Below are 18,851 nucleotides of genomic sequence, written 5' to 3' on the forward strand. Positions count from 1 at the left end.
TGGCGCAGTGGTTGCGAGTCCGCCTGCCGATGCAGGGGACACGGGTTCGTGCCCTGGTCCGGGAAGATCTCACATGCCGCGGAGCGGTTGGGCCCGTGAGCCATGGCCGCTGAGCCTGAGTGATCGGAGCCTGTGCTCCGCAGCGGGAGAGGCCACAACAGTGAGAGGCCCGCGTACCGCAAACAAAAACAATAAAACACAAGAACATTACAGAATGAAGGTAAATGTAAAATGGTCTTAATAACTCTAGCCGGGATATGAAGAGAGTTAATTAGGCGCTAAACACTGAGAGCTAGCCCTGAGAAGCAGCAGAAACGCCAGATCTCACGTGGGCCGTCAGCTGTCTCAGAAAGGGGGCGGGGACGCTGGCGCCCAAGACACGAGGGCACATCCACCGAGAGGACCTAGGTTGTAGGAAATCTCAGAAATGGAAGTGGGAATTGAAAGCACCGAAAACAAACTTTGCCTAGATCACAGTTTGAACTTGTAGTGGTCACTGCCTTTTACGAAGACAATGAAGCCTACTGATGAGGCTGTTTCATTTGCTCGCTGAGAAACTCCCAGGGAACCGGGAAAACTAGCCTGCGACCCAACTTACCCGGAAAACCAACCTGCGACCCAGCTTACCCGCAAGCCGTCTCCCAAGGCAACTGGGAGAAGGCGTGGTCTGAGGATAGGTCCCGCCCTCTTTCTCCAACTGAAATAACGATTGGCTTGGAGGCGCGGCGGTGGCTCCGGGAGGCGGATCCAGGAGCCCCAGCTCTGGCTGGGCTGCGCAGCCATTTTGGAATGTGTGGGTTTCCGGGACGTTCCAAGTGCGTCCTAGGTCCCAGGGGTTCCGGTGATCACAGGCCCAGGGCCCGCGTCCGAGTGTCAGGTTGGAGCCGGGAAACGTCCCGGGGGGTAGCGGCGGCGGGGGCAGGATGAGCGCGGAGGCGGCGGACCGGGAGGCGGCCACCTCCAGCCGGCCCTGCACCCCGCCGCAGACCTGCTGGTTCGAGTTCCTGCTGGAGGAGTCGCTGTTGGAGAAACATCTGCGCAAGCCCTGCCCGGGTAAGCGCGACGCCTGCAGCTTGAGCAGAGCGGGACCCGGCCACCGGCGCTGCCCTCCCGTCTCTCACCATCCCGCGCCTTCTCGGCCACGAACCTGCGGCTCGGGAGGCGGGGACCGGAGCCGAGCTCTGGCGAGGCCCCCGGCTAAGTGTTAAACACACCAGTGCGGGGGCACTGCTGTGGGAGGCCAAAGAAAGGCGCAAAACAAAGGCGCTTCCGCACCCACCCCCTTTTACTGTTCGGGGTTTTAATACCTGCGAGATGGCCTTGTGAGAGTATTTGGGTTGGGGAGGCTAGGTCGAACTCTCCTCTTGACAGAACCCCGCACAGTTTGGGGACATGGGGAGAAATCAGCGGTTCGGGGGCTGATCCTGACACTAATTAGTTAACTATCTTAGGTTCCTATTTAACTTGTTTTATTCCTCAACGAGGAGACTTTACCGACTCTTAATTATATATTTCAAAGTTAAACTGTACATCAAAATGAAGAAATCTTTGAAAGCAGAAAAAAACTACAATTACAAGATGGTTATTGTATAATGATGATCATGATTAATATCCCAGTTAATGAGTGCTCTCAGGGAAGGTGGAAAACCCCAGGCATTTCTGGAAAGAGGTACTGGCATGAAAAGGTAAGTTCCTTGGATGATATTTTGCTGATAAAGTTTGAATCCAGATGTGGCTTGTTCAGTCTAATAGACTGGCCTTAGTCTCCTGGTGGAGACTGCTGTGCGAGAAGTTCGTGTACTTGGGCAGTTTTACCACCTATATTATATTATGTTCTTTTAATTCATTGCTTTTGACTAACGTTTGTTGAGTGTTTCTGCGTGCCAGTCACTGTGCTTAATGCTTCATATCTGTTATCTCATTTAATCAGTCTTCATAGTAATCCTGTGAGGTAGGTGGCGTTATCCTCTATTTTGCATGACAGAAACAGGTGCAGAGGTAACTTGATGCAGGTCCCACTAATTAAGCGTTAAAAAAAGTGATTCTAAAGATGACATCTCTTTCCTCTAATTGACATTTCGTTGTTTGCTGAACTGGACATCATAACCATTATGTTCTTCCCTGTAGAGTGCTTTCTTCTGCAGGAATCTGTTATCCTTTCTTCCTTACACCCTTCCAGATCTTTCCCTTTAATCCCCAGGCACACTTCTTATAAATCATAATCCTTAGTTATTCTAACTACATAATTGTTTGGATTTTTTTTAAACTTTCTTTTTAATTGAAGTATAGTTGATGTACAATGTTTCAGGTGTACAGCAAAGTGATTAAGATATATATATATATATTCCTTTTCAGATACTTTTCCATTATAGGTTATTATAAGATATTGAATATAGTTCCCTGTGCTATACAGTAGGTCCTTGTTTATTTTATATGTATCTGTCAATCCCAAATTCCTAATTTATCCCTCCCCCCTTTCCCATTTGGTAACCATAAATTTGTTTTCTTTGTGAGTCTATTTCTGTTTTGTAAATAAGTTCGTTTGTATCACTTTTTTAGATTCCACATAAAGTGATGTCATATGACATTTGTCGTTCTCTGTCTGACTGACCTTTCTTAGTATGATAATCTCTAGGTCCATCCATGTTGCTGCAATGGCATAATTTCATTCTTTTTTATGGCTGAGTAATATTCCAATGTATATACGTACCACATCTTCTTTATCCATTCATCTGTCAGTGGACGCTTGGGTTGTTTCCGTGTCTCGGCTATTGTGAATAGTGCTGCTGTGAACTTATGGGTGCATATATCTTTTCACATTAGAGTTTTCGTCTTTTCCAGATATATGCCCAGGAGTGGGATTGCTGGATCATATAGTAACTTTATTTTTAATTTTTTTAAGGAACCTCCATGCTGTTTTCCATAGAGGCTGCATCAGTTTACATTCCCGTCAATCATGTAGGAGGGTTCCCTTCTTTCCACACCCTCTCCAGCATTTATTATTTGTAGACATTTTGGTGATGGCCATCCTGACTGGTGTGAGGTGATACCTCATTGTAGTTTTGATTTGCATTTCTCTAATAGTGATATGGAGCATCTTTTCATGTGCCTGTTGGCCTGTTTGGATTCCTCTGTGGTCAAAAACTAATACAGTGAATCCTTTGGATCTTCATAATTAGAACTTAAGTTCAAGAATTATTTTCTTTTAAATCCTAGATCCTGCACCGGTTCAACTTATAGTCCAGTTTTTGGAACAGGCTTCTAAACCTTCAGTTAACGAACAGAACCAAGTTCAACCTCCACCTGATAACAAGAGAAATCGTATTTTAAAGCTTCTTGCTCTTAAAGTTGCTGCACATTTGAAGTGGGACTTAGACGTACTAGAGAAAAGGTATACAAGATTTAAATGAATTTATTTTTAGTACTGTTAGATATCTTGGTTTATTTCAATATGTGTTCTTATAATATTGGCCCTTGAAATGAAAATTATTTTTCTCTGCATTCTTGGTAAAATATGCAAGTAGTTTTCAAAAGGTGTAAGAAAATATGCGACTATTAGATGAATTTAAATAACCTTTTAAAGTATAAACTTGGTGTTATCAATAATGAGCCATTTTATTATTGTTCTTTTTTATGTGATAAGTAGGAAAGTCCATGCCTAAACAGTTTAAAATGTTCAGTTTACTTTTACATATCTGAAGAAAATGAATAAAAATTATAAAAATTAAGGATGGATGGTACATAATGTATGGATGATTCCCTATTGAATAATTCAGTTAATTTTATTGGGCATAAATCAATCACAATCTCCCAAACTATTAAGCTGCCTTATTAGAATCAGTGGTTATTTGTTTACAAATAAATAATTTCAAAGGCATAGTTATAAAATGATTTGTTTTCATCCCCTTCTCACAATTTAAAAAGAAATACCTTATAGAACATTTGGGAAAATTCAGAAAATAGGAAATAATAGAGGAGGGAAGAGAAGTATTTTTAACATTTTTGTGTGATTTTTGTTGTTTTTCTCCCTTTATTTTTAAACAAATTTGTGAACATACCTTATATACTGTTTTGATTTGTTTTATTTCACATAGCAGGATATCATGAACATTTTCCCATTTTGTTTTTTGGAGTTTATTCCATTGTATAGATAATTTATTAACTTTTCCTCCATTGACAGTTTCCTCTAGTTTTTCACTTTTATAAATGACAGAGCCTTAAATATCTATGTCCATAAACTTTATCTGAATTTCGAGTTACAGCCTTAGTATAGATTGTTAAATTGCTTGGTCAAGTGGTATAAACATTTTTAAAGCACATGATGCATATTACCAGATTGTATTCCAAGAGAGTTGTATTAGTTTATACTCACACTAGTAGTATTTAAACATTGTTTTTTCACCATATCTTCTATAGCATTAAAATTAGAATTAAAAAAAAAATTTTACTCTTTAATCTAAGGGCTAACTTATCCATTAATAGATTTGAGGCATATCAACAGGTAGCAATGTGTACAAAAAAGTATGATGTATGTGTTACACTTGGAAAATTGAGCATTGATTGGCTATTTGATGGTAAGCAATTAAGATTTTTTTAGATGTGAAATTTATACTGTCATTATGTTAGGAGGTAATATTTTGGAGATATATTCTGAAATACTTGTGGAAAAAACGATTTAATGGGAATTTGCTTCACAATAATATGGGAAGGAGGGAAGTGGGTGGAGTGGAGATGAAACAAGATTGGCCATCAGTTGATAATTGTTGAAGCTGGATGATGGGCACATTGGGCTGTGTTATATTATCTGTCTACTTTTGTATATGTTTAAATTGTTTTCATAATGAAAGCTTAAAAAATCGTTTTGAATTTGATAGGTATATTTTCATATAAGTTGTTGAGACAGGTTAATAGAATGGTCCTGTAGATTTACTCCTTTAAGAGTATAATTGTTTTTAGTGAAAATACTGAATTGTGTATTTTGTGCTTACACAGCTTATATATCTTTTGATTCTTCCTTTTTAAGTTTGTCTGTTCCAGTATTGAATATGTTACTAAATGAACTGCTGTGCATCAGTAAAGTTCCTCCTGGAACAAAGCACGTAGACATGGATCTGGCCACTTTACCTCCCACCACTGCCATGGCTATACTTCTCTACAATAGATGGTAAATGTTTTCATAAACCTGAAATGTGTTGGGCAGCCTCTCTTTAATTGCACTCTGACTTGCAGGGATATGCTTTTAAGTTACCCCTTCTACTCTAGGGATCTCTCAGAGGATCTTGGGAACAGTGAATCTGTTGGTGGAGAAAATTTATGACTGCATAGATGAAAAGAATTCTGATAAAGATGTGGTTGACTTATAAAGTTTTGATTATATATCAATTAGAATTTCAGATAGTTTTAAAGTCTTCTCAGGAGTACTTGAAAAAATACTTGAAGTGATATTTATAGTGTGTTAAATTTTGGTTTTTTGGTCTTTTTTACAGGGCAATTAGGACAATTGTTCAAAGTAGTTTTCCTGTCAAACAGGCAAAACCTGGACCTCCTCAGTTAAGTGTGTAAGTTGGCCAATAAGACCCTTACTTGGCACTTTTTTCATCAGAATTTTGTTTTAACTTTGTAAGTTGTTAATAACTCCTGGTACAGAAGGAGTAGAGCAGAAATCGGAGGGCAGAAGGCCTGCATAAAGGTGGGTTTGGAGGAGTTAGAAGGGTGAGAGATTCAGATAGTGCTTTGGATGTCTAGAGTAGAGAGCTCTGAAAAAGAAGGGGAGCACTTTGTAAATTGTGCCTTTCCTCTTAACATTAGCTGACCTGCTTCCAAGTATTCAGATGGTTTTCATTTAATTAAATTTACTTGAAGGAGATATATTTGTTTTGTATGCTGGAAATTATTTTAATTTAGAGTGCAAAAGTTAATTACAATAGTTTGATCATATACAGAGTTTTAAACCTAGTTCTTAAATTCCAGATAGCAACTTACCCAAATTTGGAGGAAGAAAGTATAGTTTCTAACTTGATACAAATGAGCTTTTGATATCAGTAAATTTTATTCTTAAACTGAGGATTTGTTTATCCGTAATGTCTTAATCATTAGTTCATCTCAAGAGTTTAGCAGCATTCCTAGCACATTTAAAATGCCTAAGAAAGGGCTTCCCTGGTGGCGCAGTGGTTGAGAATCCGCCTGCTGATGCGGGGGACGCGGGTTCGTGCCGCAGTCCGGGAGGATCCCACATGTCGCGGAGCGGCTGGGCTCGTGAGCCATGGTCTCTGGGCCTGTGCATCCGGAGCCTGTGCTCCACAACGGGAGACGCCACAACAGTGACAGGCCCGCGTACTACACAAAAAACAAAAAACAAACAAAAAATAAATAAATTAAAAAAAAAATAATAAAATGCCTAAGAAATATCTGATAAGTAAATGAATAAATGGAAGAAATCATTATTTCTAGGCAACATTATTTTCTAATGCTACCTACAAATATCACCTAAAAATACCATTAGTAAAGGGACCCTGGTGGCGCAGTGGTTAAGAATCCGCCTGCCAGTGCTGGGGACACGGGTTTGATCTCTGGTCCAGGAAGATCCCATATGTCATGGAGCAGCTAAACCCGTGCACCACTACTACTGAGCCTGAGCAACTACTGAGGCTGCGCTCTAGAGCCTGCGAGCCACAACTAGTGAAGTCCATGGGCCTATAAGCCTGTGCTCCGCAACAAGAGAAGCCACCGCAATGAAAAGCCCACACGCAGCAACGAAGACCCAGTGCAGCCCAAAATAAAAATAAATAAAAAAATATATATATCATTATTAGAAACTCATTTTTGGGTAATGTTTTGATGCTTAGCATTTGTGTTATATTTTTGTTTGTTTGCATGTCTATATCACCATGCAGATGCTTATCTTTTGTTACTTTTTAAACACCAAAAAACTGTTTGAGGAAATGAATAAATGAAGAATTTAAAAAAAAAAAATTGAAAGTTTTTTTTTTAATACAGAGCAAATGAGAAAATAATGATAAAGGAGAATCAGCATTGAGTTTTTATTTTTTAAGGATGAAAAGAAATAGCATTAAAAACATTTTAATTTAAATTCAACCTCACTTTCAAGAATGATCTTTAAGGTTTGAATTTTCAGTCTTTCAAGTATTGTTTGATACTCTTCCATCATTTCTCTTTTAGTATGAATCAGATGCAACAGGAGAAAGAGCTAACAGAAAATATTTTGAAAGTGGTGAGTATTGACATCAGTTACACTCTAACTTTTCTGGGACATATTTAGAGCATGTGTAGGTGCTTCTTCTAATCTTAGGTATATAAGAGTTGGCAAGGTCTAGATGCAATGGCATTTAGATTTTTACTTGTTACAACATAGTTTGGTAATATTCTAAATTGTACATTCAAAAATAATAATAATAATTAATTAATTTTGGCTGCATTGGGTCTTTGTTGCTGTGCCCGGGCTTTCTCTAGTTGCAGTGAGCAGGGGCTTCTTTTCTTTTTTTAAATTTAATTAATTAATTAATTAATCTTTGGCTGTGTTGGGTCTTCATTTCTGTGCGAGGGCTTTAGGTGCGGCGAGCGGGGGCCACTCTTCATCGCAGTGCGTAGGCCTCTCACTGTTACAGCCTCTTGTTGCAGAGCACAAGCTCCAGACGCACAGGCTCAGTAGTTGTGGCTCATGGGCCTAGTTGCTCCGCGGCATGTGGGATCCTCCCAGATCAGGGCTTAAACCCGTGTCCCCTGCACCGGCAGGCAGACTCTCAACCACTGTGCTACCAGGGAAGCCCAACGGGCTTCCTAGTGTGATGGCTTCTCTTTTTTGCAGAGCACGGGCTCTAGGTGCACGGGCTTCAGTAGTGGTGGCTTGCGGGCTCTAGGGCGCAGGCTCAGTAGTTGTGGTGCACGGGCTTAGTTGCTCCGCGGCATGTGGGATCTTCCCAGACTAGGGCTTGAACCCGTGTCCCCTGCATTGGCAGGCGGATTCTTAACCACTGTGCCACCAGGGAAGTCCCTGTACATGTTTTTAATGTTAGAGTGCTTTACCACCAATTCTGTTGTCAGATATTTCACAGTACTTTAGCAGATGTGAGAAATCACTCTTATAGGTGATATGTTTATATTCTTTTATGTTCTCCCCAAATTCTACAGTAAACATGCATTATATTTTAAAATTTTATTTTTTAAATTAAAATTTTTTTTTTTAATTAAATTCAATTTTTATTGGCTGAGCTGCACAGCTCGTGGGATCTTAGTTCCCCAACCAGGGATTGAACCCGGGGCCCGACAGTGAAAGCGCCGAGTCCTAACCACTGGACTGCCAAGGAATTCCCTAAGCCTACTTCTGTAGTCAGAAAAATACAGTTATTTTTAAATTGATCTAATCAGTATAAAAGTAGAAACACAGTAGTTCCCGTAATTTAAAAATGATCTCTGTTATTCTTTATTTAACACCAACAGTGTGCCAAAGATAACAACTAAAGTGCAGGGGCTGGGAGAGGAGAAGGTAGATAAGAGACAGTCTGTATCTGTATACAACAGATAATGTATTTTTAATGTAGAAGCAAAAAACCTGCGTAATTTTATTGTTATTATCTAATGCCTACTAAAAATGGCTGGCACATTGAAGCATACAAAACATTTCTTGAATAAATCAGTGGAACTGTGCAAATCTTTAAAACATTTTTCATTATTAACTTTTTTATAGAAGAAAGACATCAATCTTTTCCAATATGTGTTTTCTAATTTCACAATAGGAACATACTGTTTCATTAAAAAAAAAAAAAATTTTGGGCTTCTCTGGTGGCGCAGTGGTTGAGAGTCCGCCTGCCGATGCAGGGGACACGGGTTCGTGCCCCGGTCCGGGAAGATCCCACATGCCGTGGAGCGGCTGGGCCCGTGAGCCGTGGCCGCTGAGCCTGCGCGTCCGGAGCCTGTGCTCCGCAACGGGAGAGGCCGCGGCAGTGAGAGGCCCGCGTACAGAAAAAAAAAAAAAATTATTTGGCTGCACTGGGTCTTAGTTGTGGCACTTGGGATCTTTGTTGCCGTGTGCAGGATCTTTTTTTTTTTTATTCTTTTAAAAAAATTTTTATTTATTTATTTTTAGCTGCATTGGGTCTTTGTTGCTGCACGCGGGCTTCCTCTAGTTGTGGCGAGCGGGGGCTACTCTCGTTGTGGTGCACGAGCTTCTCATTGCGGTGGCTTCTATTGTGGCAGAGCACGGGCTCTAGACCTGCGGGCTTCAGTAGTTGTGGCACGTGGGCTCAGTAGTTGTGGCTTGCAGGCTCTAGAGCGCAGGCTCAGTAGTTGTGGCGCATGGGCTTAGTTACTCCGCGGCATGTGGGATCTTCCTGGACCAGGGCTTGAACCCGTGTGCCCTGCATTGGCAGGCGGATTCTTAACCACTGCGCCACCAGGCAGGCCCCACATGTGCGGGATCTTTTAGCTGTGGCATGCAGGATATTTAGTTGCAGCATGCCAACTCTTAGTTGCGGCATGTGGGATGTAGTTCCCTGACCAGGGATCGAACCCAGGCCCTCTGCATTGGGAGCGCCGAGTCTTAGCCACTGGACCACCAGGGAAGTCCCTTTTTTTTTTTTTTTTTTTTTTTTTTTTTAAATAATTTTAACAAATATAATTGCACTCCTGCTATGTTAGAAACATTTTAAAAATAGATTAATACTCTAAGCTACTAAGTATCCTGTAAGTATTTTTTGGTTAATATAGTCCAGTGCTGCCATTTTTGTATTTTAATAATTTGTTTATTGAACTTTTGTAGCTAAAAGAACAAGCTTCTGATTCTATCTTGGTACTAGAGGCAGCCCTTAAGTTAAACAAGGATCTTTATGTCCACACGATGAGAACGCTAGATTTATTGGCCATGGAGCCAGGCGTGGTAAATGGAGAGACTGAGAGTTCCACTGCTGGACTGAAAATCAAAACCGAGGAGATGCAGTGCCAGGTATTTATTTCAGTATTTAATCAATGCATGGCAAATTTTTGGAAAATCTTATTTTTAATTAGAATTTATTTCTGCCCTTGTCCCTTTGATTTTGACTTCAGATGCTATTAAGACTTTGCATTGTATTTAATTTGTGAATTTTATAAGACTTCACTTGAAATTTTTCTAAAAGAAATGGAAGGAAAATTTCATTTAATCTTTTGTCTCTGAACTGGTTTCCCAGTTGTATTTAGGAGACTGACAATGCAGTGAGTATGTAACTCATTCACAGTTCATTCATATTATTAGAAATCTAATCATACCAAAAAAATAAAACAAAACTAATACTGTACTAGGCTTTGAAAAATGTGGGCTACTAGAGAAACACCTAGTTTTTCAAAGATCTTAAGGTTGCCTGCTTTCTGTAACTCTGTGCTGTAGTTCCTTTGTTGCTTTCAGTTGTTGTTTGTTGTTAGATATTTTTTTAATTGATGTCTTCTTTTTCCCTGCTGGATTGTAAATTCTTTGATGTCTCTTTTTTTTAAATATATTTGCCTCTTTCTCACTTTCTAGCACAGAATCTTGAGTATAATAAAAATTTTAAAATATTTGATGATTGCCTAGAGAGGGCCACTAGCCTTTTACATTCTGTGTTCTTTTTACATTCTATGTTCATTGTGTGAGTTGTCATGACTTCTTTAATCACTATTTTCCAATCCTGAAAGGGCAGAAGTAGCTCTGACTTTAAAGGGTTCGGAGGTACCTTTTCAGATTAGCTGGTTCTGGAGTTGAAAAGAATCCCTTTTCAAGACTTGTTAAGATGGAGTCTTGTACAGTAGGAGTAGTAGTCGGAGGCACTGACAGTTGGTAACCACTTTAAATGGTCAATGAAACTTCCATGTAGGAGGTTTCTGGTACTGTCATATCTTATATTCACTGAGTCTGTTTAAAAGTCTTGGTAACATGTCTGATTTTCACAATGTAGTGGATGATATGACCTGAAAAAAACAGAACTCTTACATAAATGTGCTAGGTAAACCCTATCAAATATTCTTTTAATTACATAGCTGAGCCATAATTTCTGTTTTTTGAATAGCAAATTAGTACTGATACTAATTTCCTGGCATGTTAATGTTTAAAGTGCATTTGCAGTCTTTACGTTACTAAAATTTACCTGACTGAGAAGAAAAATCTTAAATTTTTCCTTAGTTAAACCAAAAGTATTACTGTCCTTCAGGGCAGCTTCATTATCAGATTTGTTTTTTTGTTTGTTTGTTTTAACCTATTGACCACCTCTTAAATGTAGAATTTAATCTCGTTTTAATGGCTAGTCAGTATAATTATAGTTGAAAGTGTCTTTTTGGTATCTTGTACTCTGCCTGGAAAGGGGAATTATATGTAACTATAATATGTATGCATATGTGTGTATGTTTATGTGTGTTTAAATCTTTCTCTATTATGTATACACACACATACTATTTTTAAAAATTGCTTTAGAACTCTTTTACCCTAGATGGAAGGAAGCGCTCTAGAATGAAAATCAGCCCAACATTAAATGTGGATTAAATAGTGCAAAGCAGTATTCTAGAGATTGGGAAGAATTAATCTTGATTTGTTGAACAGGGCAGAATAGTATCTGTAATGCATAACGGTAAAGAGTAGTTCAGTCATGAGTACCAGAGACTATTACAGCTTAGGAGTTCAGAGGGGGAATGAGTATCTGTTGACTAAGGTTGGTTTGGTGTAAATGGAAATACGGGGTGTGGAATGAAGTTCATTTGTAGATCTGATTCGTGAATGGGGAATTGAGAAAACTGGTGTGATTGAAATAGAGGAGAATAGAGAGGTTTGGAGAAAGAAATTAGTCCAGATGCTGAGATCCTTGAAGTTCAGGCCTTGGGGTTTGAACTTTCTCTTACCTGGGGGGAATAATTTGAAGGCTTTTTAAGAAAGTCATATTGAAAAGACAGATCGGTCAGCCTTGTGTAGAGTAAATTTGAGATAGAATATTAGGAACCTAGAGATCTGGCTTCAAGTTTGGGCTCTGCCAGTATTTGGTTTTATGCTTTTAAGCAGAGATGTCACTTTCTGGGCCTTAGTGTTCTTGTTCATAAAATGGCCAAGTTGAACTCAGTCTTTGAGTTCTGCTTTCAGTAAATCTAGGTATCAATTTATGAACGTTCTTGGAAAAATATACAGGTTCTATTAGAAAAAGACAACTGGAAATGCACTATCGTTTTATAGTCATTAATTCAAATTTCTCAATATTTTATTCTGGCCAGTTCTGTGATAGTAGACATTTGCCCCTTCTGTCTCTTTTGGAGAGACACCCCAGTGGCCGTCCCCCTATTCTATGTTAGAAGAACACCCTACCTTCTGAGACTTGATGGGAGGCAGAGCCTGTTTCCTATAATAAAACTGAAAACTCCAGACACTAGCATTCTCTAGCCCTTATCCTGCTCCAGGGCAAGTATGTCACGTAGGTGTAACAGACAGATACGTTTAGTTTAGACTGAATTAGGAGCTAGCTAGTAAGTCAGTGAAGTGGGGAGGGTAGATAATCCGTTGTGATGGTGAGCCAACAGCAACACTGACAGTAAAATCTAGTTTCCAGGGGCAGCCCTGGCAGAAGTAGAGCTGCTGCTTTCAGTGTCTAGTGCTGGTGGCTGCAGGTGACATGATCTGTGGAGTCTAGTGTTGAGATGGCTGCAGTGGTGTTTCACTGCATCGGTTTTGGCTCTTGTTCTGGCTGCTTGCTTCCCTTCCCCTGTTTGTTTTCCAAGCCTGATTCTTTGGCTTTCTCAGTAACTCTTGTAGGCCACCTGACATCCTGAGGGTAAAACTGTTTTCTGCTTAAGTCAGTCAGAGTTGACTTCTGTTGCTTGTGACTAAGAACATTGATTGTTTCACTGCTCATTGAAATGGTTTTTTCTTTTTTGCTGTATATGTACCTGTGTTTTGCTGAGATGAAGATTCCTTTGAGTTTTGTCAGCTCTTAAGTTCATGAAAAATTACTGAGCAAATTTGTATTCATTACCATTTTAGGTGTGTTATGATTTGGGTGCAGCATACTTCCAGCAAGGCTCTACAAATCCAGCTGTCTATGAAAATGCCAGAGAAAAATTTTTTAGAACCAAAGAGCTAATTGCAGAGGTAAATACAATCATAACAGGCATATGATTTTCAGTCCTTAAAAACATCTATAGTCTTTTGGCTTTAATTTTTCTGATGATAAAAAAAAACCAGTAAGTGTTCATTGTTCTAAATTTGATAGTTTAAAAAAGTAGTGAAAACATCAAAAAAAATCTGTAATACCCCTTTCGTGGTTTTAGCTTATTTTTTTCCAGTTTTTATTCTTTATGTTTTTATACAGTTAAGCTCATGCTGTAATATACTATTTTGTATCTTGCTTAAATATTTGAATAGATATTTTAAATGTATTCTTTTCTGTTATATAGTTGTGCTGTGATTTCATTTTCCTAATGTTTGGGCATTTAGATTGTTTACTGTTTTTATTTATTATAAAGTTGCAAAATTTATATCTCCAAGCATAAATTTTTGTTTGGACTTTACATACTTTCAAGTTAAATTCCTGCAAGTAGGATTACCATGTCAATGGTCATTATTTTTTTAAAGGATGTAATATGTAAAGACAAATTTCTTGCTAGGTACATTTCTCCTAGGTACATTTCTCCTTGAAGGCACTCCAATCAGCAGTGAATTTTTTTAAATTGCTTAATTGATGTGTGATCTGGAATATCTTTTAAAAATTTGCATTTCCTTGGTTCCTAGGAGGGTAAATATTTTCATGTGTTTGTTGTTTGCATTTTTCTTTTTGTGATTCAGAAAACTGAATTTTAAAGTATATAACTAGTTTTTTGTATGCCTGGTGCACAGAAAAATTCCCACTTCAGTCTTTCCTTTCTTCACCAGAGACATTGATTAAATGTACTAGAGATTTACTTTATTGGGAATCCCCCTTTTACTTTGCCTGGGGCACTCATCAGATTTCTAATTTTATGGCATTTCAGGTATAGTAGTTTAAAACTTTAATTTTTTAAAAAAATTTATTTATTTATTTTTATTTTTGGCTGCGTTGGGTCTCCGTTGCTGCGTGCAGGCTTTCTCTAGTTGCGGTGAGCGGCGGCTACTCTCCATTGCACTGCGCGGGCTTCAGTAGTTGTGGCACGCGGGCTCAGTAGTTGTGGCTCACGGGCTCTAAAGCGCAGGCTCAGTAGCTGTGGCTCACGGGCTTAGTTGCTCCGCAGCATGTGGTATCTTCCCAGACCAGGGCTCAAGCCCGTGTCCCATGCATTGGCAGGCAGATTCTTAACCACTGGCCACCAGGGAAGTCCCCAAAACTTTAATTTTTTAAAAAAAGTGTGTCTTTTAAAAATTTTTTTCTCTTTTGGTGGAAGCATTTCTGTTTATTCCAGTTGAGTGAAGATTGAGTTTTCTTTGCTGTCCCCCTTTAAATCTCTGCAAGTATATGTATTTTAAAATATTTTAAGCTTGTTTTTAACAGTGTTCACTCTTTGTTAGTATCTTAATTTTCATACCTACATAGAATAATAATAATGTCTACCTTTATGTTGGCCTGAAAAGTCTAAACCAGGAGTCAGCAAAATTTTTTGTAAAGGGCTAAGTAATAGATATTTTAGGCTTTGTGGGCCATATACAGTTTCTGTGGTATAGTCTAATTTGTTATGGTTCCCCCCCACCTTTACAACCGTAAGAATTGTTCTTAGGTCAAGAAATCTATAAAAACAAGCCACAGGCTGGATTTAGCCTGTGAGCAATATTTTGCTGACCCCTGCTATAAACCTTTTATTTGTTATGGTTCCTCCAGCCCTGAGTTTTCCATTAGCATTTTCTTGTACTGTTAAAATGCACTAAATGGGTGCTAGACTATTGTTTCTATTACACTGACGAATAATGATATATACCTCTTACTTTACAGATAGGTTCATTATCTCTTCATTGTACCATAGATGAGAGGCGGTTAGCTGGCTATTGTCAAGCGTGTGATGTTCTTGTACCTTCTTCTGATAGTACATCTCAGCAATTGACTCCATATAGTCAAGTCCATATTTGTTTGAGGTCTGGCAGCTATCAGGTAAGGTGTATGATGGGGATACAGTAGTGTAATCGAAAAGCATTGGAAGCCAGACAGCTGAGTTCAGATCCTGACGCCACCATTTACAGTTGTGCCATTTAGGGCAAGCCAGACTGTCAGATTGACCTATAAAATAGTTTTAATAATTAAGCTTCTTATGAGAAGCAAATGAGAAGTTATAGTTTATAAACTCTAAGGCAAAGCACTGGACAGATGTTGATTCATTATTGATATTATCCTTTCTTGAAGGTATAGAATTTGCCCATTTTAAGTACCTTCTGTAAGAAACTCTGTAGGCAGAACTTTTAAGTTTAAAAATTACAGGTAGAGAACTTTTAGTTTTATGGAGCCTAAAGTCTTGTGTCTGATCTGAAATTATGGCCTTGTAACCCCGCCTTATTAGCCACTGCAAACATTAAGACTGAAGGAGAAAGTGAGCAGAGCGGTTTTGGTGGGTTTGGATCGTCTATTACGAAGCCCATTTTGCCAGGGAGTCTGGTCATCATCTCAGTTTTAATCATGAAAAGGACTTAAATTAGTCTGTTGAGATTTTTTTTATTGCACCCTCTGTGTATATATCTCTACTTTTGTAATGAAAATCACTGGGAATTAGAATTTGTCCTTTTAAAATCTTTTTTGGAAGGCCTTCATTCTAGGAAGTGAATGGTGCCTTCATGTTATTTAATTCAAAACAGAAATTATGAAATGACAAAGCTATAGCATACCTTTAGTTTTTTGTCTCCAAATGGACTTTTAGCCTAGGTTTTTAGTTCAGTCTTCTCAACTAGAGTTTATTTTTTTCCAGAGAAAATAGAAGAGAGGGGATAAGTACTTCCTCTCCCTCCCTCTGGCCTCTTTTTTGCAAATTCTGCTTTGCCCTAGGGAAGAAAATTAAACTTTCTTGAAGATAGATTTCAGATACAGATGAAGTTATTAAACACTAGAGATCTTTCAGTTACGTATTCCTAGTACAGGCTTATGGAGGGTGGGGATCAATTATGATAAGATATAGAATCTTTAAGAAGGTCCCTGGAATGGTAAGACCTGTGCAAACAAGACCTTGGAAATATTAGTCATAAATAGGCACATGTTACTGTGAATACAATAAAGTGCCAAAATGTGTCACTCAGAAAGTAGTGTAATGGGTAACTAGGAAGGGGGAGAGAGCAATTTTGTTGCAACTCTGAAATTTATCACTTCAGTTATGTATGCAGGAGTATCTTACAAATCATGTTTACCTTTTTTTTGGCGGTACGAGGGCCTCTCACTGTTGCGGCCTCTCCCGTTGCGGAGCACAGGCTCCGGACGTGCAGGCTTAGTGGCCATGGCTCATGGGCCCAGCTGCTCCACGGCATGTGGGATCCTCCCGGACCAGGGCACGAACCCGTGTCCCCTGCATCAGCAGGCGGACTCTCAACCACTGCGCCACCAGGGAAGCCCTAACTATATATTTTTGTTCTGTGCTGATGAAGTAGTTATTGAACAGTTGTAACAAATAAGTCTTCTCACATTTAGGAAGTGGCTTACTTGCCCCTGTGTATTGCTATGGAGGTGAAACAGTGGTTGCTTTATAGTTTTGAAACCATTTTTGTCAGTGCTTTTGTGGTAGAGCTGATTAGCTTTAGCTGTTTCCAGAAATCCCCACACTATCACCCCTTCTTTCTTTCTTCCATTGATAAAGAGATAAAGAGTTGATAAAGAACAGAAAAAGACTAATAATGTGGGTGTAATTCACTAAATAATATATTTAAAACCATTTAAATTGATTAGAATAGTTTCTTAACATGTTATATTTAGATGAATTATTTTTAATTAATTATTTTAGTGTTTTAAAGTTTGTTGTATGAACCCCTCCCCCCCCTGTTTTTTGGGCTGCACTGCGCAGCCTGGGGGATTTTAGTCCCCTTGCAGTGGAAGCGCAGTGTCTTAACTGCTGGACCTGCAGGGAAGTCCCTGAACCCATATGCAAAGTGGATGAGAAGAAATTAAAAACTTTCTCTCTAATAACATAGCTAAATTACTTCTTATTCATTGATTCTTCTCTCACCTCTCACTTTTGATCTTCAATTTTCAAAAAGGGTGAGGGGGTGCTATTTGTATCTGTAACGTAATTTTAAAATTTTAGAAAGAGAAGATTTTCCTAGCAAGATTTTTTTTTCCTAGCAAGAAGTTTTAATGATTTTCTTCACTGTGTAATTTCTATTATAGAAAGACTTTTAAAATTTTATTTAAAAAAATTTTTTTGGAAAGATTCTTTTATGATTTTTGAAATGGATGCAATTTTGTGTCTGTGTTCTAGGAGGTAACAAAGATTTTCGCTGAAGACAATTTAACCTTCAGTTTACCTGTGCAGTTCCGGCAGTCAGTCCTAAGAGAGCTCTTTCAGAAGGCTCAGCAGGGGTAAGGAAGTGAATTACTTTTTGATTTTTGAATAAAAGGGTAAGTGTGCATTTCAGATTTATCAAAAATATCCCTCCAAACTCCCTGTATGTCTGACACAATACTTTCACTTTTTTTTAGTATATGGGAAGTTAATGTGGCCAGAGGAGCCACTTTAATGTTCATCTAATCCATTTTAAAAGTGCTTGGGGAAAAAAAATTTACATAGTACAATTTGATTCTGTTACCTAATCTGTATAGCTAAATTGTCCCTTGATAAATTCAAGCCATGACTTAGGTATTTACTAACGTGCCTGAATATCGTAAGATCTTACCTCTCAAGAGTAAATGGCTCATTCTTGTGATTTTTGTTTTTTTGTTTTTGGCTGTGTTGGGTCTTTGTTTCTGTGCAAGGGCTTTCTCCAGTTGCGGTGAGCGGGGGCCACTCTTCATCGTGGTGCGCGGGCCTCTCACTGTCGTGGCCTCTCCCGTTGCAGAGCACAGGCTCCAGACGCGTAGGCTCAGTAGTTGTGGCTCACAGGCTTAGTTGCTCCGCGGCATGTGGGATCTTCCCAGACCAGGGCTCGAACCCGTGTCCCCTGCATTGGCAGGCAGATTCTCAGCTACTGCGCCACCAGGGAAGCCCGTGATTTTAGTTTTGCAATATATTCCTTTTTATTAAAAAAAATTCGTGTATCTGCTTTTGTATTCTACAGAAATGAAGCTCTAGATGAAATCTGTTTTAAAGTCTGTGCCTGTAACACAGTCCGTGATATATTGGAAGGTAGAGCGATTGGTGTTCAATTTAACCAGCTATTTCTTAGACCTAATAAAGAGAAAATAGACTTTCTTCTTGAGGTAAGACTTTTTTCCCCTTTTGATTTATAATTTTGCTTTAAGTTTACCGATGATCTCTTAGCTACCAAATCCAGTGCCCTCTTTTCTGCCTTCGTCTGACTTGCCTTCTCTGGCTGATAGTTGTTACTACTGCTGCTAGACCACGATCCCCAACCCTGTCTTCTGCCGGAGCTCTTTTCTGGTTCTCCTCCATCACTGGCTTTTCCTTAGTCCTCCACTGACATCTCTTTTGCTCTCCCTTTAATGTTTTTATTTACAAAAGTTTTGTCCTTGCCTCACTCAACTTCTCATATCACTTTTAATTCTCATCCAAAACCTCAATCACCTGCTCACTAAAAACCCTGGATCATACTTCTTGCCTCTCATGTGAACTCCAGAATCTGTGTTTCTACTGTATCTTTCTCTTTCTTTAATAGTCTTAATGTCATAGACCTTGAGAGGAGTACATAGAGTACAATTACTACCATTTAGTTCTAAACATACAATACTGCCAATGCTCTAGAAGTCCTTCTTATGCTCCTTACCAAACCCTCTCTGCCTCTCCTTGAGGAAACCACTGTC

General features: G+C 39.0%; 1 protein-coding gene across 1 annotated transcript in view; it reads left to right on the forward strand.

The window, feature by feature from the left end:
- The first annotated feature begins 735 nt into the window (after window positions 1-735).
- The window catches only part of INTS8 (integrator complex subunit 8), a 49,373-nt gene continuing 31,257 nt past the window's right edge, over window positions 736-18,851 (forward strand). The window contains exons 1-10 of the mRNA XM_059042864.2: window positions 736-1,053; window positions 3,217-3,391; window positions 5,024-5,164; window positions 5,487-5,558; window positions 7,180-7,231; window positions 9,776-9,958; window positions 12,983-13,090; window positions 14,898-15,053; window positions 17,353-17,453; window positions 18,149-18,290. Coding sequence (XP_058898847.1) covers window positions 924-1,053; window positions 3,217-3,391; window positions 5,024-5,164; window positions 5,487-5,558; window positions 7,180-7,231; window positions 9,776-9,958; window positions 12,983-13,090; window positions 14,898-15,053; window positions 17,353-17,453; window positions 18,149-18,290 — 1,260 coding nt within the window. The 5' untranslated portion in view covers window positions 736-923. The remainder of the gene's footprint in view (window positions 1,054-3,216; window positions 3,392-5,023; window positions 5,165-5,486; window positions 5,559-7,179; window positions 7,232-9,775; window positions 9,959-12,982; window positions 13,091-14,897; window positions 15,054-17,352; window positions 17,454-18,148; window positions 18,291-18,851) is intronic.

Source organism: Kogia breviceps, chromosome 17, assembly GCF_026419965.1.
Source record: "Kogia breviceps isolate mKogBre1 chromosome 17, mKogBre1 haplotype 1, whole genome shotgun sequence".
NCBI lineage: Eukaryota > Metazoa > Chordata > Mammalia > Artiodactyla > Physeteridae > Kogia > Kogia breviceps.